The sequence below is a fragment of the Agaricus bisporus genome (assembly GCF_000300575.1).
Source record: "Agaricus bisporus var. bisporus H97 unplaced genomic scaffold AGABI2scaffold_2, whole genome shotgun sequence".
NCBI lineage: Eukaryota > Fungi > Basidiomycota > Agaricomycetes > Agaricales > Agaricaceae > Agaricus > Agaricus bisporus.
Window position 1 is genome coordinate 2,562,167 of NW_006267355.1, and position 26,379 is coordinate 2,588,545.

General features: G+C 48.2%; 7 protein-coding genes across 7 annotated transcripts; 6 read left to right on the top strand and 1 right to left on the bottom strand.

Moving 5' to 3' along the window:
- Positions 1–742: 742 nt before the first annotated feature.
- AGABI2DRAFT_176905 (hypothetical protein) lies at positions 743–1,741 on the bottom strand (the record flags this gene model as incomplete). The annotated part of the gene is made up of 3 exons (XM_006458577.1): positions 1,644–1,741; positions 1,524–1,586; positions 743–1,435 (listed from the first exon to the last, which is right to left on the bottom strand). Exons 1-3 carry the CDS (start codon positions 1,665–1,667, stop codon positions 743–745), a joined length of 780 nt encoding a protein of 259 aa, XP_006458640.1. The 5' UTR covers positions 1,668–1,741.
- Positions 1,742–2,663: 922 nt separating this feature from the next.
- AGABI2DRAFT_200438 (hypothetical protein) lies at positions 2,664–5,356 on the top strand (the record flags this gene model as incomplete). The annotated part of the gene is made up of 4 exons (XM_006458578.1): positions 2,664–3,540; positions 3,595–3,936; positions 3,993–4,166; positions 4,224–5,356. 4 exons carry the CDS (start codon positions 2,664–2,666, stop codon positions 5,354–5,356), a joined length of 2,526 nt encoding a protein of 841 aa, XP_006458641.1.
- A 97-nt stretch (positions 5,357–5,453) lies between these two features.
- On the top strand, positions 5,454–7,219 carry AGABI2DRAFT_200439 (hypothetical protein; the record flags this gene model as incomplete). The annotated part of the gene is made up of 5 exons (XM_006458579.1): positions 5,454–5,791; positions 5,845–6,222; positions 6,275–6,445; positions 6,633–6,804; positions 6,904–7,219. The coding sequence occupies exons 1-5, from the start codon at positions 5,482–5,484 to the stop codon at positions 7,217–7,219; spliced, it is 1,347 nt and encodes a 448-aa protein (XP_006458642.1). The 5' UTR covers positions 5,454–5,481.
- Positions 7,220–8,380: 1,161 nt separating this feature from the next.
- AGABI2DRAFT_190889 (hypothetical protein) lies at positions 8,381–18,099 on the top strand. Its single transcript, XM_006458580.1, has 6 exons — positions 8,381–8,398; positions 17,109–17,207; positions 17,277–17,390; positions 17,453–17,627; positions 17,680–17,825; positions 17,879–18,099. Exons 2-6 carry the CDS (start codon positions 17,168–17,170, stop codon positions 17,995–17,997), a joined length of 594 nt encoding a protein of 197 aa, XP_006458643.1. The 5' UTR covers positions 8,381–8,398; positions 17,109–17,167; the 3' UTR covers positions 17,998–18,099.
- A 185-nt stretch (positions 18,100–18,284) lies between these two features.
- AGABI2DRAFT_217401 (hypothetical protein) lies at positions 18,285–20,294 on the top strand. Its single transcript, XM_006458581.1, has 2 exons — positions 18,285–19,228; positions 19,291–20,294. The coding sequence occupies exons 1-2, from the start codon at positions 18,424–18,426 to the stop codon at positions 20,184–20,186; spliced, it is 1,701 nt and encodes a 566-aa protein (XP_006458644.1). The 5' UTR covers positions 18,285–18,423; the 3' UTR covers positions 20,187–20,294.
- A 325-nt stretch (positions 20,295–20,619) lies between these two features.
- Positions 20,620–22,831, top strand: AGABI2DRAFT_115681 (hypothetical protein; the record flags this gene model as incomplete). The annotated part of the gene is made up of 6 exons (XM_006458582.1): positions 20,620–20,722; positions 20,775–20,891; positions 20,952–22,271; positions 22,320–22,585; positions 22,636–22,761; positions 22,820–22,831. The coding sequence occupies 6 exons, from the start codon at positions 20,620–20,622 to the stop codon at positions 22,829–22,831; spliced, it is 1,944 nt and encodes a 647-aa protein (XP_006458645.1).
- A 909-nt stretch (positions 22,832–23,740) lies between these two features.
- On the top strand, positions 23,741–24,601 carry AGABI2DRAFT_59193 (hypothetical protein; the record flags this gene model as incomplete). Its single annotated transcript, XM_006458583.1, has 1 exon — positions 23,741–24,601. A coding segment is annotated over one exon (861 nt), but the record flags the coding sequence as incomplete, so codon positions are not given.
- Positions 24,602–26,379: the final 1,778 nt, after the last annotated feature.

Sequence of the window (26,379 nt, forward strand, 5' to 3'; positions counted from 1 at the left end):
CTAAAAACTGAAAGGTAACGGGAGATATGTCCCATGAAACAAATGGTATTTCATGATTTACCTGCGTACTTGAAATTAAAGTCCGGATAAAGTGGCGAGAGGGATGTCTAATAATAGAAGCGTACCACCATAGCAATGAACACCACTCTATACTCGTTGTCCGGGGGAGCGAACACCTTAGAGAACCCAAGGATCTACTTCAAACTGTGAGCAAAGCCTCTCTGAAATTCCCGCAGTCTGATACCCATAACACTCCGTCCGCCCTCACGTCCATGTGTTTATGGCAGAAAGGAAGCCGACTCAGCGTGCCAGTGATAACTGAGAGTCTGTTTGGTCGTTGTTCGTGACCATCGGGCCAGGTAAAATGAGAACAAAAAAGAAGACCAAAAGCTGTCAAGAGTCATACCATAGTTACATGAGAAATGGGATTGGTGATCCTGGAGGTATGTGTTCATCATTTTCGGCCACTTTAAAAAAGTCAACTAAAGTGGCTTTGAAAAAGTCTCCATCTTTATAATGAACGCCAAACGCTTACTTCACAATGACTGTTGAACATCACACGGTGTCGATCTCCAGAGACGGGAAATATTGGTGAGAAATCGCGAGGGACTACAGTAAGTACATGATGTCCGGGGAGGAGCACTGGGACGTCCATCTAACAGGACTGTATGTTATTATTCCCTAAGAAATGCCAACAAATGCACTTACATTGACACCAGTTTCAGCATAGCCAGCCCAGTAATCAACAGTCTTGCGAATACAAGGCAGACTCTTTGTTCTCGGTGGCGCCTTCCCGCCAGTCTACAATGATCGTATCGCATTGCGTGCCAAACCCATCATGGGCTTCCCGTTCAATGGTGAAAGCAACGAGGGACCTACGCAAAGAGACGCCCGACAAAGGTCTACCGAGATACACAGGCAGGGGGATGGAAACCAGCTTCTCACTGTGCAAATGTGTGGTATTCCCATCTTCATCCAAAGCGACTTTTCCAAGCCACACGTCAACCCGGGAGTCTCCAGTCAGCTCCGGTTCGTCATTCGTTCTACGATACCAATCTGCCTTCAAAATATGGACCAAAGCGATATTGAAACATAGAATTTCCGCCTTCCTGTCCTCTTCGATAGCCATCAAAGTCATAGATTCGCATGGGTATGGGAATGGATAAGGGGTTAAAGGAATTAATCCAGATGCGGGTGATTCGAGGTCACAGTAAAGCACCTCGCTTCCAACGGCGGAGCAGAGGAACCACCGTTCGCCTCGAAGGAGATCAGACGTTATACTCCTTTCTTCAAACGGAATATCATCAAGCCATTTGGATTCATTTTGTGCGCCACGAAGTTCTTCAAGTTTGGCAGCAGTATACATATGCATCGGTTTTGCCAATGTTGTTGTGCGGCAGCAGCGTGAAATCGAAATAAACTGGCCCGTGTATCCCTAGATCTAGAAATACTGTAAAAGAGCGTACAAGTTTACAGGGTGAGAATGGTGTATATAGAATTGTACATCGGAGTTAGAGACTAACCTGGCGCGCCTTCAGTAGGTCTCTCCTAGGTGGCAGCGAGCTGGATTTAGTCTTATAACGTTCCTGGTAGAATTCTTCTGTTAACAAGTGCACAAGAGTTTGTGTTATGCGAAAACTCACGACTGCTTGGCAAGTCATTGACATACTTCGAGAGCAGATCCGACATCCGAACTGGATTGTGTTCGTGGCTATTTCTCGGTAGAAGGCAAATTCTTGCGGAGTTTCAAATCTCGGGTTTTGCTAATGTCCTGTTGTTATCTGCAATCTCGTAAATGATATTTATGACATACATGCTGTTAATTCCAGTTGTTCTTGAAACTATTTTTGTATTGGACTTCCATTCCACGTTACTATCTCAATTATAGGCGACCCTTCAGAGAAGCCGAGGATGCAACTGCAAGCGCCCATTGTGCCAATAAAAGAGTTCTCAATCACCAAATTAGTATCGCACATACCCAAATTAGGTTCTCAGGGTTACCTTCATTCTGATGGCCCATCACGTGAGGAGGCCTTTATTGTTCGAGGGGGCTGAAAGAACAATGGCCACATCAGCTTTGAAATGACGATACCCAAATGGCACAAAGGTTTGTGGCCGATAGCCCCTGCTGTCAGGACTACCGGGGGACGCCATTGTAATTCGCTCTTTCATGTTATATAACCTTGAGCGCGACGCGCAGATCTTTCCCCTAGTATTGCACTGTCTTTAAGTGCGTGTGGACTGTTGAACCTCTCGCTCTCTCACTCGTTTGGATTTGCGGCTTTGATAGTCGGACTTTACGAATTTTCTTTGGCTCATCAGTTAGAAAGGCATTGCTTTTTGTGTTTTTGGAAGACTCGATAGTCTTCGTCCATTCGTTTGCCTTTTCCTGGATCTGTGGAACTTTTTACGAACTCTTGGGACTTTCTTCTTTCTTTCATTCTTTCATAACGGATATTCATGATTACAATCTTGGCTAGAGCTTTAATTATTGGGTTTTTCGCTGCTCATTCTGGTGAGTTTCTCTGTCCTTTCAGGATGACATTGAAAACTAATGACAATGTGTGTAGCTGCTCAGTCGAATAAAACCGTTGTATGCGTTGCTGGTCAATGCGTAGAAGGTACAACTAATACTACTCGTGCGTTTTCTGCGTTTCTCTTTGATGTTTTGCTTAACCATTTGTTATTCGATAGTCGGTGCCCGATTAACCGCGTCCGATACATCTTTATCCCTACATCTCCTACCAGGGACTTATTCATCCACGACAAGCCCACAACTCCTCCATAACCTTCTCACATCTTCCAGTGCATCCCTCTCACCATCTACCGGCTTCGAAAATGCATCCAAATCTTTCAACCCGACTGATCTTCCCTTCGAATTGGATTTATCTCCTGGAATAACTATTTATGATGGTTTACTCTACTCTGGTCAATCATTATATGGTGGATTTCCGGATAAACCCCCGCCGGATCAAAAGAGTTCTCAAAAAGATATCACGCTTGGCTCTTTGGCGATTTCGCAGAACGTGTTTATTGTGATTGGTGGATCGAGTGATAATGATGATAGAGTTGTTGTTTGGAATTCCATCCCCGATATACGACAATTACCCTCCTCAGCATCATTACCAGCTTCTTCGTCGTCAAGTTCGACTGCGACCCTTCGAATCATTGACGTCGGTTCATCAACATGTAATCCTCAATGTTCTGGTAATAGTATTTGTTCACCGACAACGGGTCGATGCGTCTGCGCTCCAGGATTCACAGGAACATCATGTGAATCGTGTTCTCCTGGACTTTTTGGACCTACATGTCAAGCATGTCCGGATGGTTGTGATCAATGCGATGAAGGGATTTCAGGATCTGGGATCTGTTTGAAGAAAACTGTTACTGGCAAACCTGGAGGTTGTGGGTGTGTGAATGGACAATGTGGGAGTAATGGGCAGTGCGCTTGTAATGCCGGGTGGAAAGATGGTGATGATGGGACGAAATGTTCGAAATGCCAAGATGGCTTCTTCTTGACTTCGACTGGTGATTGTCAAGGTATAGTTACGCTCAAATATGTCTTCCCTTGGTTTCATTAATTTTTATTGTTAGTATGCCAACTCGGGTGCTCGCGTTGTGCGGACACGTCGGGGACTTGCGTTCAATGCAATGCCGGCTTTGCTATAGATACCGCAGATAACACGAAATGCAACCTCGTACGGCAACCTACTTCGACAGGTCAACAATGCCCGGATGGAAGTTTTAGCAATGGTGACACTTGTGCAGCATGCGCTAGCGATTGTGAAACTTGTACCGGTGCCACGTCAAATGATTGTGCCACTTGCGCATCTGGGAGATTCAAGTTGAATGGGAATTGCGTTACGACAAATAGCGATGGAACTTGTGTTGGTGCTACTGGGATGATTGCGAATAATATCAAGAGTGAATGTGATGGTGAGTAATTGGGATTCATCTTATAAAGTAGTCAGCGCAAACTGACGTTGGTATAGCTTGTCCCTCGAAATGCACTTCTTGTGCATATTCAAGTTTCAGTGTTGCTTCGACCATTGACCAGTCACAATGCACAGGCTGTTTACCCGGTTTCTTTCTGTCGCAAGGAAAATGTGTTGAAAGTTGTCCGGCAGGGACTTTCTTGTCGCCTCAAGACAATCTCAACTGTATTCGTACGTATTTTTATGCTTGTTGGAATACACAAACTTACACATTTCTAATATTACCAGCTTGCGACTCTTCATGTGGTACTTGCATTGATTCGGCCGATTTCTGCCTCACTTGTAGCACAGCCGGTCGACTCGCTTCCGATGGCAAATGCGTTTCTTCTTGTCCCTCCAACACATTCCCTTCCAATTCGACTTCTTGTGGAACATGTCACGGCGACTGTGCTTCTTGTTCAGGCCCTCAATTCAACCAATGCACGTCATGTCCGCCCAATAGACCGGTACTCAAGGATGGCAGATGTTTGTCCACATGTGCTAAAGGGGAATTTTTCGACAAGACTTCGAGTAGTTGCACAGGCTGTGACAGCAACTGCGAAACTTGTTCCGCATCGGGTCCTGACAAGTGCTTGAGTTGCACATCGGGCGAAGTGTTACGGTCGGGAAAATGCGTTAAGACTGATGGAGGATGTCAGACATTGGCAGGCTTCGGGGTATGTTTAGAAGAATTGGTCATAATTGTTGGTCAGAATCACACCACGAATGCGACAACACCGGCTCAACCTAAGCCGAGCATTTCCGGAATCGCTGATCCTACGGTAGTCAGAGTCGAAAACAAACTGGAGGGATGGCAAATTGCTTTAATGGTATTGGGAGTTGTTTTCATTCTGTGCATTCTTATTATTCTATGGCGATGGAGAGCGAGGAGGAAGAGAAAGGAAAGGACACAAGCATGGGCTGCGCGGCGGAAAGTTCTCGGAAATATGCCGTGGTGGAAGCGAATGTTTGCTTCTCGCTGGAGAGATCGTAGTTCAAGGATGGAAAAAGAGGGGAGGCTGCCTCAGTACAGAGACGAGGTGTCGCGATCGGCGCGCGCAGACTCGACGGTGGACGGATTCATCGATGCCTATGCCGACGCACGTTCAAGCCGGTCGGATGTCGGGAGCCGATCACTTTTCTCCGAGGTTACGGGGTCACGGAGGAAGGCACCGGAGCCACGCGTCCCTGTTCGGTCAAGTGTTTCCACGGTAGCTACGAGCCAGAAGAGCTGGAGGATAAGCGAGACAGAGGCTGCGAGATATGCGAGGAGTATTCGTGAACAACCTGGGCCAGCAGCTGGGGAGGAAAGCCTGTCAGGTTTACCGCCGTTTCTTGCGACGGAGCCGTTTGAGCGCAATCCGTTCCGGCGTCGGGCATGACTCCGGAGTTGCTGGGCCTAAATAAGTAATCTGATATCAAATTTAATATAAAATATGTATAAAGTCTTCTATACAGTTCATGCCATCCAGTCCTCTTCTGAACTCCTCTTGTCCCCGTCCATCCCATGATCGTCGGTCGCCCCGTTCCTCCCGCCTCCGCCACCTGGGCTTATCCTGACGACATTCCAGGCTCAAGATGCGGTCCCGAAGATGGTCCCTGGCCGCGCCAGTATCGAGTTCTCTCCGAAAATGAGGTCTGGCGCGAGCTTAAGGAATTGGCAAAGCCTCATTCGGTCGTGTTCAACAACGACCGAGGGTTCCGTGCGGATTCTATCAACTTCCAGCCTTCGCCGAAAACAAAGACTCAGGACAGACACGTCGTTACAGAAATCAATATCCGGGGTCAGAAGTGGAATCTGACGGGGGTGTTTGACGGTATGGTTTGTCCATCCCTCTATCTCGTTGCGCTAACATGTTTTTCGAACCAGGTCATTTGGGCGATGTTACTGTGGAACATGTCTCTTATCATCTACCCATCATTGTGGAAGAGTTTCTTCAAGGAGCACTTGAGCAGAACCCGGAGCGCGAACTCACACCCGAGTACATCGGTGATCTCTTCTCACAATCGATACTCGCATTCGACGACGCAATTGCGCACGACGTCCTGGATCTCTTTGGTGGAAGCGTTGAAGAGCTGGAAAAGTATTCGGACTCTGAAATCAAGGAGATAATCAATGACCAACATCTCGGAGGCGCCAACTGGAGAAAGGCGAGGCTGTGTATGTATGGTACAACAGCACTTGTTGCGCTTGTGGACCCAGAACATGTCAACCTCTGGGTCGCAAACCTAGGCGACTGCCAACCAGGTAATGTTGGTCCGGCCGATGATGACGTATATTACTCATCCTCTCGGCTCAGTGTTGATTACCCCGGATGACGAAGGCATCAAAGACTGGCAGATTGAAGTTCTGACAACGACACACAATGGGGATAACGACGACGAGCTTGACCGAATAAGGGCTGAGCACCCTGGCGAAGACGAATGTATTTTGAATCGCAGGGTGCTTGGTGCTCTGGCGCCCACTCGCTGTGAGTACCCGTCTGTTACATCATTCCATCAAACCCCGCATGCTTCTTTTAGCCTAAAATAAACTCATCCCGCCGCTTATTGAGTTTTGGGCGAGCAATTGACTTGGGGTCGTTTCTACCTGTCCCTCGGGTCTAGCTGTTCCTGGCCTGTTCTCCCGAATTTGTCGGCTGACTTTACTCTAAACAGGCTTAGGCGATATTCCCTTCAAACAACCCCCGGCCTTCACAAGAAGGGTGTTGTATAACCTGTTCCCTGGATTCCATAACACATCGCCTTGGGAAGAATTCTTGAACAGAAATCGAACTCCACCTTATATCACTGCCAAGCCCGATGTAGTACACCGGAAACTACGACGAGCGTCGTCAGACTCACTTCCACCTCCACAAATAACCTTTTCACCTCCATCGACCGACAGTCTAACTAAATTCTCCTACAAACCCGGAGATGAGCCAGAGAGTCATATCGTACATCGACCCACCTTCCTCGTCCTCACCTCTGACGGTTTTTCGGACTTGTGTTCAGGAGAAGGTCAGACCAGGGTTTTGGAATCTTGGGCTAGGGGTATGATGGAGCTTTGGTCGCTTGGTGAAGTCGGTGAAGGTGGGAAGGGTGGGAGTGGACGGAAAGAGGATGTGAGAGGAAGTGGGAATATGGCGTTGAGGCTTTTGAGGAGGACTATTGGGGATGATAGGTTTGCTGTTAGCAAAGTGTTGACTTTGGATATGGATGAGGCGTGGATTGATGATACTGCGGTGGTGGTTGTGACTGTTTGAAGTCGTGACCCTCTCTTTTCCGTTTCACAAAGGATCCTGATTTCTCTTATGCAAATCTTCCTATCTTTTTCTAATTATGCGGCAAAGTGTAGCTATATATTGGTTCTCGGAGGTTCTCTTGATTCAAAACACTAAACTTGCTCTAGTAATGTATGATAGCAGGCGTCTCTCGGTTTTTTTGATTGGTTCTTCCGTCGTTCTTTGTAGTGAATTGTTCAATAGTAATTGTTAATACGATGCTGGTAATATACGCAAAGCTTTCAAGCATTGGAGTGAGTTTTGTAGCTTGGCGGCGTCATTTTTGCCCACATCTGAGTAAATATAACTCTTGATAACCTTGCTCAGATCAGTTGGCACCCACTATCAAAGGGAGAGGGGAAGAAGATCATCCCGATGGTATAGGCTATCACCGCTGTCGCTTCTATGCAGGGGTAGGAGGGGTTGTTCCTACCAAGTATGAAAAGGATCTTCAGGATGGTTTGTGATCCGCGTTATTCATTTCAAGGGAGGTACAGGGTGAGGGATCGAACGCAACTTTTCAGCCCAGGTTCTCGATGTCATTGTCATGGGCACCAAAATCTTCAGTCAGTTAGGTATGCAACTTTCAACAGAGAGACCGTCGCTTGAAGAGGTTTGGGAGTGATTGTAAAGCTGAGCAAAGGTCTTTAAAGTTGATAATTATTCTGTTGCCTAGAGCTTGATTATGGGTTAAGGTACATATTAGTCTAATGATAGTAGAAAAGACGCCACCTTTGGTGGGTATGCGGAGAATTTGAATTGATTAAATGTCCGATTGATAAATAGGCTTTTACAGATGAAGTCAGCAGATGGCAGGATGTCAACGCAAGACTGACGAAGAAGCAAACACCGACGAGATGGCTGTTCGACTTGAGAAAATATCACAAACCTGAGCCGCATTGCCGATGATAATCTGTTCCGACGTCGGTCAACCGAGGCACCATTTACATGGTGGGATGATAGACTTCTGGGACATAACAGAGCCTCGTAGCCGTATTGATGATCGTACTAGACGTTGATTTATGAGCAAATTCGGGAGTGTATAAATCCGACGATGATGAGACGTAGCTGTGCCGGATGCGGTGGATCAGTGCAATCTGAGATTCAAGCGCTCGATCACTTTCGGATCTAAGCGAAAGAGTATAAGCTGTGTTCCTGCTGACACGGCGGGCAAGGTGCTGTCATGTTTGTGCTGTCAATTGTGCTGTCAAGTGAACAGCCCATCGCCTGTCAAATGACGTGCACATACCCCTATAGTGCTCCTATATGTGCCATATATAGTGTTGCTAGTCTAGAATTGTGCTACTTTTCTCATGGGTCTAGGACCTGCTAGTAAATTAGGCGATAGACTGTGCTCGTGAATTAGCCCCTTGGCAAGCTTTAGCATGTCTATTCCTCGTAACCGCGTTGCTTGTACATGCACGAAATGCATCCAATCTACTTATCTTGACTCCACTGGCCAGTCTTTTCCTGGAAAATTAGTGGCACGTAACACACAGATCAATCACCGCCGTAAGGACAATGCTAATTTGGGTAATAATGAGGTGGTGAGCCATACGTTCGAGACGCAAGTAAAATACTAGTAGCTTAGCTAGCCACACAGTTGGAAAACCCCCAAGTTCAGGACATAGAATCGGCTGGAGTCAGTGATAGGGAGGGAAAAGGTGTGCTAGTAGTACCTTCACAAGGACAATATTCACTGAGGTACCTTCGCTCGTAGTACCTATTCGCATCGCCGTTTGCTTGCTTGCTACATGGTTACATCTTGCATGTGGAGTCAGCCGTGCAACAACTGCCATTGTCCTCAAATTCCTGGATATCATTGTCAATGCAGCCGTCAAAGCGCAGCCAACTACCATTCCACTATCTGACGTGCCACCTGCCCCAATTTCCATACCTCATGATGTTTGCACTACTATTTCGTCACTATTCCTTGAACCTCAGATCAAGCGTTATGCCTGCTGTCCAAGGTGTTTCTGCCAGTATAATGCGGCGGAGCTTCCGAAAACTTGTTTCTGGAAGGAAACTCAGCGAAGCAAGGCATGTGGTGAAAAGCTTTGGATCACGCGAACAACTCGCCGAGGCCCACGCGACATGCCTCACCAACTATATAACGTGCAGAGCTTTGAGACATGGCTCCAATTTCTTCTTTCTCGGCCCGGAGTTGAAGATCTACTCGACTTATCCTACAATCACGAGCCTCCAGGAAGTTCTGGACTGATGCATGATATCTGGGATAGTCCTGCATGGCGAAGTCTTGGTCCTTTTACAAGCACTCAGGGGAATCTAACATTCAGCTTCTATATTGACTGGTTTAATCCATTCACAAACAAGATAGCAGGAAAAATAGCTTCGTGCGTCGCCATAATCATGTTCTGTCTCAATCTTCCTTATCATTTTCGCCACAGACCAGAATATACCTTTTTTGCTGGCATAACTCCCCCTCCACATGAACCGACCGTCACCACCATCTCCTCTCTCTTGGATCCTATTGTTGGCGAACTTCAGGAATTGTATGTGGGCAAGGTCATTCGATCCTATCGTTATCCAGATGGAAGGCTCACAAAAGTTGCTATTTTACCTGTGATAGCAGACTTACTTGCTGTGCGTAAGGCACTAGGTTATACTAGTGTCACATCCCACCATTTTTGCTCTTTTTGCACTCTCCAATACTCTGAAGTCGAACGCTTGGATAGTACTTCCTGGGAACCACGGATAGGCCCACGTGTACGAGCTGCAGCCCAGGAGTGGCGCCAGGCTTCAACGCAAAAGGCTCGAAAACTGCTTTTAGAGAAGAATGGTATTCGATGGACGCCACTCCATGAACTTTTTTATCGTGATCCCGTTCAACATACCGTCCTTGGTGTGATGCATAACTGGCTGGAAGGCATCCTTCAGCATCACACCCGTGTTAAATGGGGTATTGGCATACCGGAGCGTTCTTTGAAGCGTGCAGCTCAGCGTGACACCAAGAACGCAGAGGATACCGAGTCTGACGATGGTGGGGACACGGATGTGGAAATGTTGGACGCCGAACTTGCCGATCTTCGAACAGATAGTCAGCATTTCAATGACACTCCCCAAGCTGTTCATCGAACTCAGAGCAGTGGCATTTTTGTTCCTGGACCGGGTTCAGAAGGTGGTGAATCAGAGGATAGCGAATATCGCTCTGAATTTGATATCGCAGAAGGTGATATTGAATGTCTATTTGATGCTGAAGCACTTTCTCGTATTCGCAGTTGCATCGCTTCAGCTGTTATTCCAAGCTGGATCGACAGGCCACCTGCAAATCTTGGAGAAAAATCTCACGGCAAGCTCAAAGCTGATAAATGGATGACTCTTTTCACTATCTTTTTCCCCCTCATTATCCCTGAAGTATGGCATACCTCCAAAGCTCCTCGGGAAAAAAAGCTTCTCGCGAACTTCCACGATCTAGTCGCATGCACGCATATTGTCGTTTCTCACTCAGCATCTTCAGCAATGGCAAGCACGTATTCCAATGCATATCGCCAGTATCGACAGTCGTCTCGGCAGCTATTCCCTCACATTTCCTCACGCCCAAATCACCATTACGCCATGCATATTCCGGAGCTTCTTATCTTCTGGGGACCCCTCATAAAGTTGAGTGAATTTCCTTATGAACGCCATAATGGACTTCTTCAAAATATCAAGACAAACAAGCACATGTGTACGCTTCTTAAGCAAACTTTCTTTGCAAATTTTACTGATATGCATTTAGGGGAGCTTGACCTCACAATGCTACGCCAAGTCTGCCGAAGGGGCAGGCTGCATAGCTTGCTCAAGCATCCGAGTCACTTTGATTCAGAGGTCGTCCGTAGTGCGATGAAAACCTTGAATCCTAGTGCAGAAATTGAAGTGGAACACATACCTGCCACTGAAACCCGTCTTCCCATTGCAGTTTATGATTTATTTCTTGCGTTTGTTCAATCGAAGCAACCAGATTATCGAGACTATAGACACCTACCCCATCCTCCTAATTCCCTAATTCTCTCTATCTGGCGCTGCATGATAAAAACCATCGTACACAACACACGCGGTTTTTCTACTCATGCACTACACCCTGGAAATAGCTCCGTGTCTTTTCGTGACGGCACTGGTGATATTTATTATGGTTTCATACAGTTGATGTGGAGTCATTCGCTAGCAGATAAATCTAGCGTGTACATTCTTGTGTCATGCCATGCAGCTCTTTCGTCTCAAGACGCACAGCTTAATCCATATCGAAAATTGCCTCGCTTAAAATGTTCACTGGTCTATTCCCATGTTCCTACATTGGAGGCCACGGAGAGTATGGTTATCATATGCATAGAGCAGATTAGAAGTCATGTAGCATATTATATTCGCCCCCGAGGTACATTTGGTATAAGTAGAGAGACTATGATACTAGTAGATAGCTTGCACCGCGACCAATAAACTGCTGCAGTCATCGGTGCCGTCTACGTCGTCGTGGTGGCTCCAGGCGCCGTGTCCGTCGTCTTGGGGGCTCCAGTCGGCGTTTCCGTCGTCGTGGTAGCTCCAGGCGCCGTGTCCGTCGTCGTGGTAGCTCCAGGCGCCGTGTCCGTCGTCTAGGTGGCTCCAGTCGGCGTGTCCGTCGTCGTGGTGGCTCCAGGCGTCGTGTCCGTCGTCTTGGTGGCTCTGGACGTCGTATCCGTCGTCGTGGTGGCTCCAGTCGGCGTTTCCGTCGTCGTGGTAGCTCCAGGCGCCGTGTCCGTCGTCTAGGTGGCTCCAGTCGGCGTGTCCGTCGTCGTGGTGGCTCCAGGCGCCGTGTCCGTCGTCTTGGTGGCTCTGGACGTCGTATCCGTCGTCGTGGTGGCTCCAGGCGCCGTGTCCGTCGTCTTGGGAGCTCCAGTCGGCGTTTCCGTCGTCGTGGTGGCTCCAGGCGTCGTGTCCGTCGTCTTGGTGGCTCTGGACGTCGTATCCGGCGCTGTGGCCGTTGTCAGGGCGTCGTGGCTGCCATCCTGGGGCCTCTGGGTCGTCAGGGCGACGTCCAGATGTCGTGGCCGTCGTCCGGGAGGCGCTGGGCGTCGTGGGTGTCGTCCTGGGGCCTCTGGGTCGTCAGGGCGACGTCCAGATGTCGTGGCCGTCGTCCGGGAGGCGCTGGGCGTCGGCGGCATCGTCTGGATGCCTCTAGGCGTCGTTGTCGTCGTCCTGGGGCCTCTGGGCGGCGGCGGCGTCGCCTGGATGTCTCTGGGGCATCCTGGCCGTCGTCCTGCGGCGTCCTGGTGGCTCCGGCTGCCGTGGCCGTCGGTGACGCCGTCTGGGGGCCTCTAGCCGCTGTGGCCGTCGTCCTGGTTGCTATGGGCGTCGGCGGCGTCGTCTGGGGGCCTCTATGCGCCGTGGTCGTCGTGGCCTTCGTCCTGAAGGTTCTGTGCCCCGGTGGCTTCGTCTGCTGGCTCCAGATGCCGCATCCGCTCCCTCGTTGGCTGCAGGAGCCGTGTCCGCCGTCTTGGCGGCTCTTAACGCCGTGGCCGTCCGCGTGGTGGCTTGCCGCTGCGCTGAGCCATCCTGGCCGTGGTTCGTGCTGGCCGCCGGCCATTCGCGCACCCTAGCCGGGTTGAAGCCGAATCTTCTGGGACGCTGCTGGTGGGGAAGAGGTGCACGAAGCACCGCGCAACTGATGCTTCAACCAGCTCAGATAACACGGCATTTGCATTCGTGCACAAGAGTAAAGAAAAAAATCTCGACAAGTTCACAAATTCGATCACGTGACTGATTGATCGATTGACCGACTCGGATCTGGCACACGACACACGACTTACAACCCACTTCACTGCTCAACAATGGGCAAAACTGCCACTGGCTCCAGGCATGCCGACGGACAGCGTAAATCAGGAGCACAGGTGAAGAGGGAGAGAAACCAAGCATCGCAATTGAGAAAGGAGGAGGTAGCTAAGCGTGAGCTGCTGTTTGATATTGTTCAGCATGACACTGTCTTTCACCTCGTCATCAAGGGATCGACAACTCTGGATCAGCAATACACAGTTGCACACCGTATATTTCAGATCCACAGAATGAACAATCTTGAACCTCTTGCCCATCGCCATTCCGTGAAACTATTCAATGACTTCCTGACATGGGCAAGCCGCTCTGACGTCTCTCCAAAATTAAATGAAAAACTAAAGGTCGCTCTTGGGGAAAGAGATCGTAGGCAGAACGCCTTCAAGTCATCGAAGAAGCGCCTCAAAACTGAAGGATTCATGGCCTCTACATCATTTGACAAGGCCAGCTTCCTCCGTGGACTACACTCCTACTCTCTTGCTCGCCTTACATCGCCTTATCCTCCTGCAGACAAATTCATATCTGAATCAAATGAGATCTGGCAGCGTAACAAGAAATTTGTTCATGGTAGGAAGCTAGCCGACATTCGAATACCGCGCAAATACATGCATCACACCGACATCTCACGATTGAAATTTGACACCAAGGAGAACCAAAGTGTATTATTCTATTGTGGCGGAGAGTTAGTACTAGTGGTTATACGCAATGCCTGCAAGCGTGAACAGCTCGTTCGATTCATTGATGACTCTGTGAGTGAGGTCATCGCCTCGCGTACAAGTATTCGGGTGCAGTTCATCCATCGCAATCTCGCTTACTGCTCTCCTAACACCCGTTTTAGAAAGAAGACGTTGGTCATATGTCGCAGATGGGATTATCTGCTGGCTCCAGGAGTGGTGGAACTTTAGATTGGGTCAAAAATGTTTCCTCGCGCAAAAGTGAAGTCGGCAAGCACAATGCTATTGATTACAGGGCCAGCTCGTCATTTGCAGCTCTTTGGCAGTTGTCTCAAGCTCTTTTGCCAGATGAGATCATCATCGATTTCGCCTCTTTTCTAGAACAGATGGGCAGTGATGCTCGCATGGACGGCCATGGATCCATGAATTTGGGCACTGACGGTCGCGGAGAATTCTCGATTGATATTGGATCTACGTCTTACACTTTTCATGGAGCAGAACTTGCCCCGCCAGCAGGTGTCATGGCAGCTAACTATTGTCGGTAAGTCAAGTAGTCAGCCTGTAGCTGTGCACTCGCTAACCTATGTTAGACATGTTCACAACGAGAAGCAACCACATAAATGGTCTATCTCATTTACAACGAACCGAACTTGGGATAAAGACTTCCCTTCAGTTGATGCAGGGGGCCATTTTTATATCGCGGAGTATGGCATTCGAGTTCGAGCTGCTGCCAACACTCTCATTGCATGGCAACCGAAGGATTGGCACGGGACAAGTTTGCCTCTGATGAATCCTGTAGATTCGTCAAAGGAATATCATCAAAGGGGGCTAGCGTTCGTGACATCAAGCCGACTCCCGAGAGCAATAAAACTTTGGAGAGAAGGAAAGAAACGAGAAGCAGAGGATGAGTTACTTGTTGGAGAGGGGCATAGTGAACACGAGCTTGACTCTTTTGTTTCACAATTGCGACGCTCGGAGCGTCTTGCAGGGAAGGTTGCAAAGGAGTAATTAATTACCAGAAATTTTCAGCTCATGCACTCCACCCTTATTTAGCCAAGTGTCGCAGTCTATATTTCCTTCAATAAAATCTGCTTACAGCTTCGCGTACACAATCTTGCATTTCACGATTGAACATCCATTTCACCATATCCCTCCGCACGCTGCCCGTCTTCCCCACGTTGCTCGGTTTCCCCACGTTGCTCGACTTCCCCTTCTTCCTCACTTTCTTCTTCCATCTCATACTCATCGGTGCCATCATCATCTTCTTCCTCCGAGTCGACAAAATCAATGTCATCTAAATCATCCAACCTATATTGCATCAATACCTGCTCGCGATACTTTGCATTGAACGCCTTTTGCCCCAATTTCTCATCAGGGTGTGGGAGTCCATTAGGTCTATGACCGAAAGAGTGCGAGGCATTTGGCAGCAAACCAACGATCGGAAAAGGGCCAGCAATTTTCTTGCGTGTTCCTGGTTGGAGAGAATTAAAAAATGCAGGATCGTAATAGTCCAGGGGTACTGTGTTGAAGGGGAGAAGAGGAAAAGCCGTGTGTACAGGGTTTTCAGGAAAGATTCGGATGCGTTCTTGGCGATAGGTTTTTCCCTCGTACATAGCAACCAGCTCGCGTTCCTCGTCAAGAAGTCGGATCAGTGCGTTAACCCCTGCAGAGCGTTCTCTGCGCGTCTTTATAAAATGGATCGGACGACCTCCCCGACGAGAGCCTTGGGGATCAGCCTCATCATCAGATGTGGACTTGGGATCAAGGTATTTGAGGTAACGCTTATAACCATTTGCTTTAACAAATTCACGACGGCTACGACAGAGCTATCAAAGCATGAGCCTGAATGGATAAATGTACAGTGCCTGAGCAACTCACGCGTGCACGGTTCTGATAAGCAGGATTGTTTCCTGCAAGCTGCTTAGTCTTGCCCGGATATAGCATCTCTCGATCGAACGTTTTGCGCATGCGGTAGTGGACGAAGTTGTTGTAGATACTAATGAGAAGAGGCATGTTCTTGAGAAACTTCTCTGCAGGTCCTAGCCTGTATTGCTGGCTGGCAACGGCTTGGCGGAACGTGTCAAGAGCGATGATACGGCAGGCACTATTGTAGACGGAACCAGCTGTCTGAGTCATGTCGGGGCACCAGAACGTGAGTCCAAACTTTGATACCGTTGCCTGGATATACTCAAGAACAAATTCCTCAAGCCGACGAGCTCCAGAAAGAATCCTGCTTTGGGCTGCAGCAATAGTGACGGGAATAGATGACTGGACTTGAACTAGGCTGGGTAAGATAAGGGGTTGGCTTGAGCTGCAAATGCGAGCGAGATCTGATTCGTTCAGATCATTAGAGAAGCGTGCATTGAACTCAGCAAGCTGGGACGGATCAACTGCTGGTGGCTTTGAAGTGGCGTCAAGATGCCTCCAAAGCATACGAATATGAAGCTCTAAGGATTCCTACCAGCCAAGATTAATCCACGATATTAGTTTATAATTTTCAGGCATACTTTGAGCTTGGCTGCACCTTTGGGAACGTCACTAGCTGGGAGCTGATGTTCAGCTAGCTTACGCGTGGCGACTGAATAAGTAGGTGGTTGATATTCATCGCTTGCAATAGCAGAAACTGCCGACGGCTGTCCTGGCTGCAAAGAGCTTGACAATGGTGCTCCTTGGATGTTCGTGGGCTGAACACGGGGGGAAAGCAGTGTCGTGGGCTGAGCACGTGGGGAAAGCAGATCCGTGGGCTGAACATTAGGGAAATGCGCAGTTGTAGGTGGATCTGGGGATAGAGGAGAGCGCACGACGCCAGTCCCCAGGCCTGCAGTGGGATTTGGACTAGGATGGGGAGCAAAACTGCTCACGCCATGTTGAGTTTAGGAGAGAGGTCTAGGCAGAGCAAACGCACCCTCCCGGTATGCCAATGGGCGTGGAACGGAAAGCCTGAGCAGCTTCCAATTCCCTCCTTAGTTGATTTACCTGGCCCTCTAAAATGGCCTCGCGATTCTGATTATCTCTCAATGCCTTCATCCACTCAGACTCAGCATTCGCTATCCTCTCCTGAGCAGCTTGGTGGATGGAATCGAGCTTTTCCTCGAACTGTCCCTCGAGTTCACGCCGCAAAAACTGACGATATTCGGGATTGACATTGGGGTAGTTGGGAGGATAATGGTGCTGGTTGTTTTCATCCATGGGCTAGCAGATGGTAGGAGGAACGAACAAGCGATACTCCCAAAACAATACCATTTGTCGTTGCAGACAGGAGCTGCATGCAACAGTCAGGAGCTATATGGTTCTAATTATAGTTACATGGTGTGTGCGTGATGCGGTCCAGTGCAAGGGGCAGTCACTTGACAGCACAATTGACTGCACAAACATGACAGCACTTTGCCCGCCGTGTGAACACCTGCCACTTTCCTCATCTTCGAATCTTCAAGCTTCAAGCTTTACTATAATACCCATGTCGACCAACATCAACAAGTGGGCACCTGGTGAATCTTGTAAGTCAGCCCCTCTTTACCTCTACAGTTACTGGTACTAAAGATTCATTGTAATCATGCCTATTTCAGATGGACCGGTGCTCTCACAAACGGACCTATATCTCCTGAAAACTGACTTGGAGATTAACCCGATTTTCGCACAAAAATTTGGTGGATACCATCTGGTCCTCGATCTAACGACAGGTGAACTCAACTCTCTGCTTTCTGTGACAATTGTACTTACTAGCAATGCGGACGCAATCAAGGTGTCGCGCGTGATGCAGACGGAAGGAATTCAGAATTCAATGCGAAAACGCAGCCGGCTGTTTTACCGCGGGTGGAACAATTGTATGTCATATCGGAAACTAGCCCTTGGTGTACGACTGTGAGGAACCCCGCCGGTGTCACTATGTCGGATGTTTGCCAGACTGTCTGGTCAGAGTGAGTCCGTTTTTCTCTGCCGTCACGCTTTGGTTGTTTAATGCCTTGGAAGATATACGAATAATGCCATAACTGATGCAGAAATGGGTGAGCTACCGCAAAGACTCAAAGATCAAATCAAGGGTACTGCACAGAGGAATCAACAACCGGCGGGTTATGGGATGTATACGCCTGGCGGTGTTCGATGTCGTCGTGTTGGTGAGTACTACCGGTTCACATTGCAACATGAACTGTTAACAAATTATGTACAGACTGGTTGAGGGATAGACACTTTTTCGAGGGGTTGAGGAAGGATGAGGCGTATGCAAAGCGCAGGCTGGGGTTCAGTGCTCCGAATGTTTTCATCATGGACCTCAACTCGTATTACTGAATTGTTTGTATGTTAATGGATTAATACCACCGTTTACACTCGCGCTCAGCACAGGTTGGCACCGCCCAAGGACCTGTCAGTGGGTTCGAGCTGTGCTTAACAGCAACTTGACTTGCCGGGAAGTTGCGGCCCGACTCTTTGTCAGGATTAAGTTAATGCATCAGCGATCTTCTGAATCACCCCACGAGGCATGTTATCTATCTTCTTTCCCCATCGACTTCATCAGTGACTTGTTGTTGTTACATTCTCCCGAGCCATCTGTACGCCAAGTTTCTTCTCTTGTTTCTCATCATCGGAAAGGCCAAAAGTTTTTTTTTCTCAACCATCATCATATACATCGCGCAGATACCCAGTTTGCCCAACTCCGCCCCACGTCACCGAAATAGTCGAGTGCTGTAATTTTTTCGGTCTGCAATACAGTGACTCATGATGTCGGGGCCCAATACACCTTTTATACCTCCCCTCCTTGCTCCTTCGCCTGGCGGGAATTCTCCGGCACCCGTTATACCTCCAGACCCTACACGTCCTCAACCCGCGTCAGGACCGACTGCACCAGCAATGCAGCCACAATACTGGTCACCCCATGGGCCTAGTTTCCCCGGGGCATTACCCCAACAACAACATCCCGCCGCTTACTATGGTGGTGGGGTAGGAACGCCCTACCAACCTTTCATCCCTCCCCAGGCATACTCTGCTTCTCTCGGTGGACAAACACCACTACCGCCTCTAGGATCCGGAGGATTAGCTGCTGATTATACTGGATTACCCACCCATATACCACCATCGCCCATGGGTCAACCGCAGCAGTTCGCCCCTCCAGCTGCCTGGCATGGTGGCCACGCAAATACGGTACCACTGCATCATGCACCAGGAATGCAACAAATACCGCCTCCTTCACCTTGGTATCCGGGAACACAGCATCCTGGAGTGCGCTTGAATGTACCTGGGGGTTTCGCTGGAACACCGTTAGCAGGTGGCGATCCGTTCGCTGGAGGTGGATGGCCTTCTCCGGCTGGTTTCAATCCTGGTTTTATTTCAAATGTTCAGCATCCCGGAATGGGTGGTAATTTCTACGATATGGGGGCTGCCGCTGCTGCTGCTGCTACTCCTGCGGGTGGATGGGGCATGTTCGCTGGTGCTCAGCCAGCTCAGCCAGCCCAGCCACCTCCCCCAGAACGGATCGCTAAAGATGCGGGCAACCAACTGTCGAAATGGGGTTCGGGGCCACATTGTACGTCCTTCCTCCATTTCACATGACACGAAAAGCGCTAAGCATTTTCATGCGCTGCATAGATGGTCCAGTGTTAAGCCCTTTCCAACTCAAGAGCGTTGACGCGACACTAGAGATCAATCCCCTTCTTTTGCCTGTATCGGAAGACGGAGGAGATCAAGTTCATCTAAAATGGAATATGCTTATGCCACCTAGCCTAGTTCAACGTTCTGACGACGGGCCTCATATATCATGGTCTAAAGGTCGTAATGAACCAGCCTCTTTTCCCCGCATCAATCAACTTAGAATCACGTCGGAACATTTTCCGTGGCTCATGGAAGTACGTGCTCAAGATCAAGATACCGGTGTAACTTGTGGCGAAGTCATCGACACCATCGCCAGGAATATGGATAAACTTACATCGGCGTCCGATTATAATAGTTTACCGAAACAGAAGCAAGCACAGGTGAACCGAGCGTACAGACATAATAGGTCGAGAAGTGCGGATGTGCCTGGAGGAAGGTTGGGTGAGGGGTTGAAGAGAATGGACTTTTTATGTGATTTGACGGCGTTTGGAGGGTTAGTGGCCGATGAGAGTACCGTGAATAGGACGTGCAATGTTGCTCTTCCTGGATATGTGGTCCTGAGTTGTCGGAAAGAAAGGACGCCTTTGGAAGTAATGGAAGTGCAAAAACAGAGGGCACAAGATTTGTACGAGCAAGAAGAAGCGCTAGCGAAAGAAAGACTAGAAGCTCAGCAGGCGCGAGAACGGACGAGAAATATGCGGGCGCAGAATTCGAGGAGAGGGAGTGCGAGAGGGAGTGTTGCTGGGAGTACGAGGGGTAGTGTTGCTGGGAGTGTGAGGGGGAGTGTGAGAGGTAGTACTTCTACCAGTGCGAGTGGGAGTCCTTCGGAGAGTGATATTGGGATTGATGTGGAAGAGGCGAGCGATGATGACTCGAGTTATGGTCATCGATAGAATTGGGGATGTTGGGATTTACGACTCATGTATGTATACATGATTCTTGATTATGTTCTCGGTATACCACGTGTATTTATATTTTATGCAATAATACGAGTCGCCACTGATGCGAGCGTTGGAATGGAACAGGTTGCTCTGGCTACTTATCTGATCTAATTTGCAATTGTGTAACTCTAATCTAAAAATCTAAAAATCTACCAATCTACTAATATATCTCTTAAATTTGAGTAATAAATAAGTTACACCTTATAAAGTAGGTTGAAAAGTCCAAGTGTTGATTACAAGGCTTTTCCTTCACCGACTTATCTCCTTAATCCGTGTGTGTGTAACACAATGATCTACGTACACACGAAAGAAGCGCCGTGACAAGAAGTATGGACAACGAGACCAACTGTCATGTCACGGTTTCTCTAATGCTCATTATACCACTATGATACTCGAGCAATGGTTCTCGCGCCGCTTCCTGCCCAAGTCGAAACAAGATCGAAAGGATAAAACAACGACGGATAGTGTTCCCGAAACTAGATCCAAAGGTGAGTCAATCAATTGATGACGGCCGTCTAAGGAAGCTGACAGCATTCAAAGATGTTGGCAATGGATTTTTGGCCCATGCAAGGAATTTCACGATAAATGGTGCCATTATGGGTGAGCACCAGCAAATCGTCCAAACGATGTATAACACAATAACTACTGGAACGACTGGTGAGCATATATGGCGCTCTATTTATTTTCCGCAGACTGAAATTAAATGCATACCGACAGCTTTGGATCGCTTACTTCCTTATACCTGTCCTGATGCCGCAGTCGATTCGAGTGCACGAGATCCTCCTCCTCGATGTCATCCTGGCACTCGTCAACGAATCTTGGATACTCTGAACGCCTGGTTGGTCGACTATCTGTGGAAAATCTTTTGGCTGAGTGGACCAGCTGGTACAGGAAAGTCAGCCGTGGCACAAACTCTTGCGGAGATGTGCCTTGAACAAGGTCGTCTTGGAGCAGCATACTTTTTCTCTCGATCGTCTGGTCGCAACGATCCTCGGACTGTGATACCGAGCCTGGCGTACCAATTGGCGGTCAATGTTCCTGATTATGGCAATCTCCTGGGACATGCAATTGCTTCTGATCCCTCTATCTTCCAAAAAACTCCTCGCGCACAATTGCGGAGGCTTATCGTCGAACCCTTCACACTCTTACAGGGGCAGGGGCATTGGGTAAATCGAACACCGCTCTTGATCATATTAGACGGGCTAGATGAATGCAATGGCATTCAAGCACAGTGCGAGATTGTCGAGATGGTTGGAGAGATCGTCCGGTTGAAGAAGGACCTTCCTCTCCTCTGGCTTATCGCGAGTCGTCCCGAACCTCATTTGCAGTACATTTTCTCTCGAGCGGATTTTGCTATCGACTGCAAGAAGGAAATGCTCATAATTGATGCAGACACCAGGAATGATGTCAATCGTTATTTACGGGACAATCTCGTTGACATCCGAACAAGGTTCCCGCTCGTGACAGATGCCGCTTGGCCTTCCGAGGCCCAGTCTCGAAGGTTGGAAGATATTGCCTCAGGCCTTTTCGCTCTCGCTGCTACTATTGTTCGCCACGTCTCTGACATCACACACGGTGATCCTGTCCGGCGACTTACAGACTTCCTAACATTCATGACAAACGCGAATCATGTCACTACAACAAATCCGCTTCAGACTCTTGATCTACTCTATTCCCAAATTCTATCTGAAATTCCCGACAATGTCTATCCGGTGACTAGGCGAATACTCTCCTTTCACCAAGTTCGCACCAAGGAACTTCACTACATACAACGTATCTGCAACTTCCTTTGTATTGATAAACATGAGTTCTATAACGCTCTAAGCAAACTCCATGCACTCTTCGATATACCTCCACCTGATAGAGCTGCGAAGGCAAATCTACGTGTGCATCACGCATCTTTTCATGATTATCTTCATTCGCCATTTCGATCTGGCAGGTTTCATATTGATCTTCGCGGCTTTGTCGTTGACTATATAAAAACGACACTCTTTTGGTATAAAAAAATTGTTGAAGACCCCTGTTATGTCTCTGACGGTATGTATATATGAGAGTGGGTTTAATTGACGCTCACCAGATAGCCAGGATCATTCATGGTGAACGCGCAGTCAGCGACATTGCCTGGACTGAAGTGGGCTTCAAATCACAATGGCGAAAATCTGACGGCATCTCAAGCCATTATGTTGACGGTACACGGCGTAATCTGGTTAAATTTTGTGGCCTTGTCCGATGATGACCCAGATCTAGAGGAAATTCTTAATCAACTCGAAGATTTCGATTTCAGGTACATGTTGGTGAGCAGGGATGATAATGGGAAGTTTGCCAGATTCGCAGAATGGCTATTCGCTCGGGTTGGTTCTGTCTAATATTCGATGATATCGATCTAATTTGAATATTGTAGGGTCCTCATAACACTCTTTTGCACACAGAACCGCAAGATGAACTAGAAGTGACGTTGTTATATAAGGTTGTCCGTGAGGTGGGCAGGCGCATGGAACCAGCCACACACCCCATAGTCAAGATGAATGTAAGTATTTTATCTGCAGTGCATCTCTCATGTAGTAATCATCTTTGAAGGGCTCCAGATCTCCCTATAGGTATATCTTCATCGGTCACGACATCCGATCATGTCTGTTTTGGTTCGATACGAGATGCCACCTGAGTGGGCGATGTCGACTCAGCTGCAATGTATTGCCCGGACAAAAGTACACTGTTTCCGACTGTGTCATTCACTACCCAGAGGATGGTTGGCAACTAGCACTAGACGTTTAAATTCCATCCTTGCCTTTTCAAATGGCCGGAAAACTCTCCCCCACTTATAATTAGACCGCGCACCTTCCTTCAGACCACACTCACGGCCAGTGCCGTGACCGTGGAAAACGGCGCAGCGAATGGCCTGCCCGCCCGCCACGGCCAGATTTCTCGAGACCCACCTGCGAATAGGGAGGCTCGATATCGAGCTCACGCGCACGCGCACCAACATTCAATGTCCCTATACATCACCTTTCTCGCGTCTTCTCATCTTGAATCTTCTCACTGACCACTTGGAAAGGAACACGTATTCAGTCTAAGATTCCATGGCCATTACGTGTATAATTCAAATGTGATAGGAAGCGGCTGACAGGGCTTGGACCGAGACCAGCCACAGCTTATACTGGGAGCCACCGCCCTTCCATGATACTCGAATGGTTTTTGCGCTTCCTGCCCAAAGCCTTAAAGTCAAACCAAAACATAGAGCGTGATACATCATCAGGCAGCGTTTCTAAAATTAGAAACACAGGTGAGTGACTTAATCACCGGTGGTCATACCCAGGGAGCTCATGAACCGTGTTCAAAGATGTTGCCAATGAATTTTTCGCCAATGCAAGCAATTTCACCATAAACGGTGCCAATATGCTTGATCACCAGCAAATTTTCCAAACGATCTATAACACGATAACTACCGAGGCAGCAGGTATGTGTGACCAATCATCACTTTATCTTCTTCGCAGATTGAGAACGACGCACCTTTGGCAGCCTTGGATCGCTTACTTCCTTATACCTGTCCTGAAGCCGCCGTCGATTCGAGTGCACGAGATCCACCTCCTCGATGTCATCTCGGCACTCGTCAACGAATCTTGGATACTTTGAACGACTGGCTGGTCAACCATCTTTGGAAGATATTCTGGCTGGATGGTCCAGCTGGCACAGGAAAGTCAGCCGTTGCGCAAACGTTTGCGGAGATGTGCCTTGAACAAGGTCGCCTCGGAGCAGCATACTTCTTCTTTCGATCGTCAGGTCGTAACGACCCTCGTACCGTGATACCAACTCTCGCATATCAGTTGGCGGTTAACGTTTCTGATTATGGCCATCTTCTTGCATGCACGATTGCTCGCGACCCTTCTATCTTTGAGAAAACCCCTCGCATACAGCTGCGGAGGCTTATCGTCGAACCTTTCACACTTTTACAGGCCCAGGTGCATTGGGTAACCCAAACACCCCTATTGATCATATTGGATGGGCTGGATGAATGCGAGGGCATTGAAGCACAATGCGAGATTGTTGAGATGATTGGAGAAGCTGTTCGGTTAAGGAAGGATCTTCCTCTCATCTGGCTTATTGCGAGCCGTCCCGAACCTCACTTGCTGTACATTTTCTCCCGAGCAGATTTTTCTATCGACTGCAGCAAGGAAGTGCTGCTAGTTGACGCCGACACAAAGGATGATGTCAATCGTTATTTGCGGGACAGTTTTAATGACATCCGAATGAGATTTCGGCATATGACTGATGCCGCTTGGCCTTCGAAGGTGCAGTCTCGAAGGGTGGAAGACATCGCCTCGGGCCTCTTTGCTCTCGCGGCCACTATTGTTCGCTACATCTCTGACATCACATACGGTGACCCTGTGGGGCGTCTTGACAACTTTCTTGCGTTTATGACGAGCGCGAACCATATTACTACGACAAACCCTCTTCACACCCTCGACTTACTCTATTCTCAGATTCTATCTGAAATACCCGATGATATTTACCCGATAACGAAGCGAATACTTTCCTTTCACGAGGTTATTTTTTCCAATCGCTTGTCAGTGCAGCTTTGTTGCAACCTGCTTCGCATGGATAAACACGAGTACTATAACGCCGTACACAAACTTTATTCACTTTTGGATATACCCTCGCCTGACAGGGCTAGTGCGGTGGGTCTGAGTATGCATCATGCATCTTTCGGTGACTACCTTCGGTCCCCTTTTCGATCTGGTAGATTTCATATCAACGGATCTGATGCTTTGGTCGACTATTCAAAGACTTGTTTCCTTTGGTATAAAACCATTCTCGAAGAGCCCGGCTATATTTCTGATGGTACGTACCAACGGGATTAATTATAAATGTCTCTCACTAGACTCTAGATTCTTTCAGGACAATCGCACATTCAACAGCGTTGCCTGGACTGAAGTGGGTTTCCCCTGAGGAAGGCCACGATTTAATGTTGTCTCATTACATCAAGGAGATCATATGTGACATGGTTTGGTCGGCCTTTCTTGCGTTGCCTTTCAATGGGGCAGAAGAACTTCTTGGTCAGCTTGAAGATTTCGATTTTAGGTATATGTTGGTGAGCAGGGATGATAAGGGGAAGTTTGCCAGATTCGCAGAATGGCTGTTCGCCTGGGTTGGTTCTCGCTATATTATTTGATGATTTTGTTCTAATTTCATTCTTGTAGGGTCCTCGTAATACTCTGTTGCACACTGAACCTCAAGATGAACTAGAAAAGGCGCTGTTACACAAGGCTGTCCATGAGGTAGGCCGGCGTATGGAACCAGCCATCTTCCCCATGGTCATGATTAATGTAAGTATTCCGTTTTCGACATGTCTCTCATTTAGTAATCATCCTTGAAGGACTCCGAATCCTATAGGTATATCTTTATTAGTCGTAATATCCGATCATGTCTATTTTGGTTCAATGAGGAATGCGAGCTGAGTGGGCGATGTCGACTTAGTCGTAAGGTATTGCTCGGAGAAACTTATACTGTTTCCGATTGTATTGTTCATTATCCAGAGTAGTCATACAAATAATCATTCTAGTTCTGTTTTTATATGAATGGAAAGGTTGGTGAGTGCGGTGATGTCTACTTTCTGATCCATTAGTACTAGATTTCCTGTATGTTCCACTCTCGAAATAAGAGCGCTCTATAACGTGAGGACACCAACCGAACGGAGTTTTGTGTTTCTAAATCCTATGGAAGTCATCTGATGAAACCTCAGGCTCAGCTTTATCACCTCTCTCAGTCCCTGTTCTTGCCATGCCCATTTTGGTAACTCAGCCAGTCGACAGGCAATTGTCAGAGCCCATTATACCAGACTATACCTCGCACGGCAAAAGAAGTTTGTTGAACAAGCGCCGTGACAGAACATAGGAAAACGAGGCCAGTCACGGCTTTTCAACTGCTCGTTGCACCGCTATGATACTCGATTGGTTCTTGCGCTTCCAGCAGAAGTCGAGAAAGTATCCAAAGGGTACTTCTGGAGCTAGGGCCACAGGTGAGCAAATCAATCGTTGACGGCCATCTAAAGGAGTTCACGTCGCCAAAGAGGCTGGTGATGGGTTTTTTCATCAAGCAACTAATTTTGCTATACATAATGCGCATATGTTGGATCACCCGCAGATATTTC

What these genes read in the sequence shown, in the direction of transcription:
- AGABI2DRAFT_190889 (XM_006458580.1), top strand. Translation starts at nt 17,168, where the DNA reads ATGTCGACCAACATCAACAAGTGGGCACCTGGTGAATCTT. An exon ending in GTGGGCACCTGGTGAATCTT is followed by an intron (nt 17,208 to 17,276) that starts GTAAGTCAGCCC and finishes TGCCTATTTCAG; the next exon opens with ATGGACCGGTGCTCTCACAA. An exon ending in GGTCCTCGATCTAACGACAG is followed by an intron (nt 17,391 to 17,452) that starts GTGAACTCAACT and finishes GACGCAATCAAG; the next exon opens with GTGTCGCGCGTGATGCAGAC.
- AGABI2DRAFT_217401 (XM_006458581.1), top strand. Translation starts at nt 18,424, where the DNA reads ATGATGTCGGGGCCCAATACACCTTTTATACCTCCCCTCCTTGCTCCT. An exon ending in ATGGGGTTCGGGGCCACATT is followed by an intron (nt 19,229 to 19,290) that starts GTACGTCCTTCC and finishes TGCGCTGCATAG; the next exon opens with ATGGTCCAGTGTTAAGCCCT.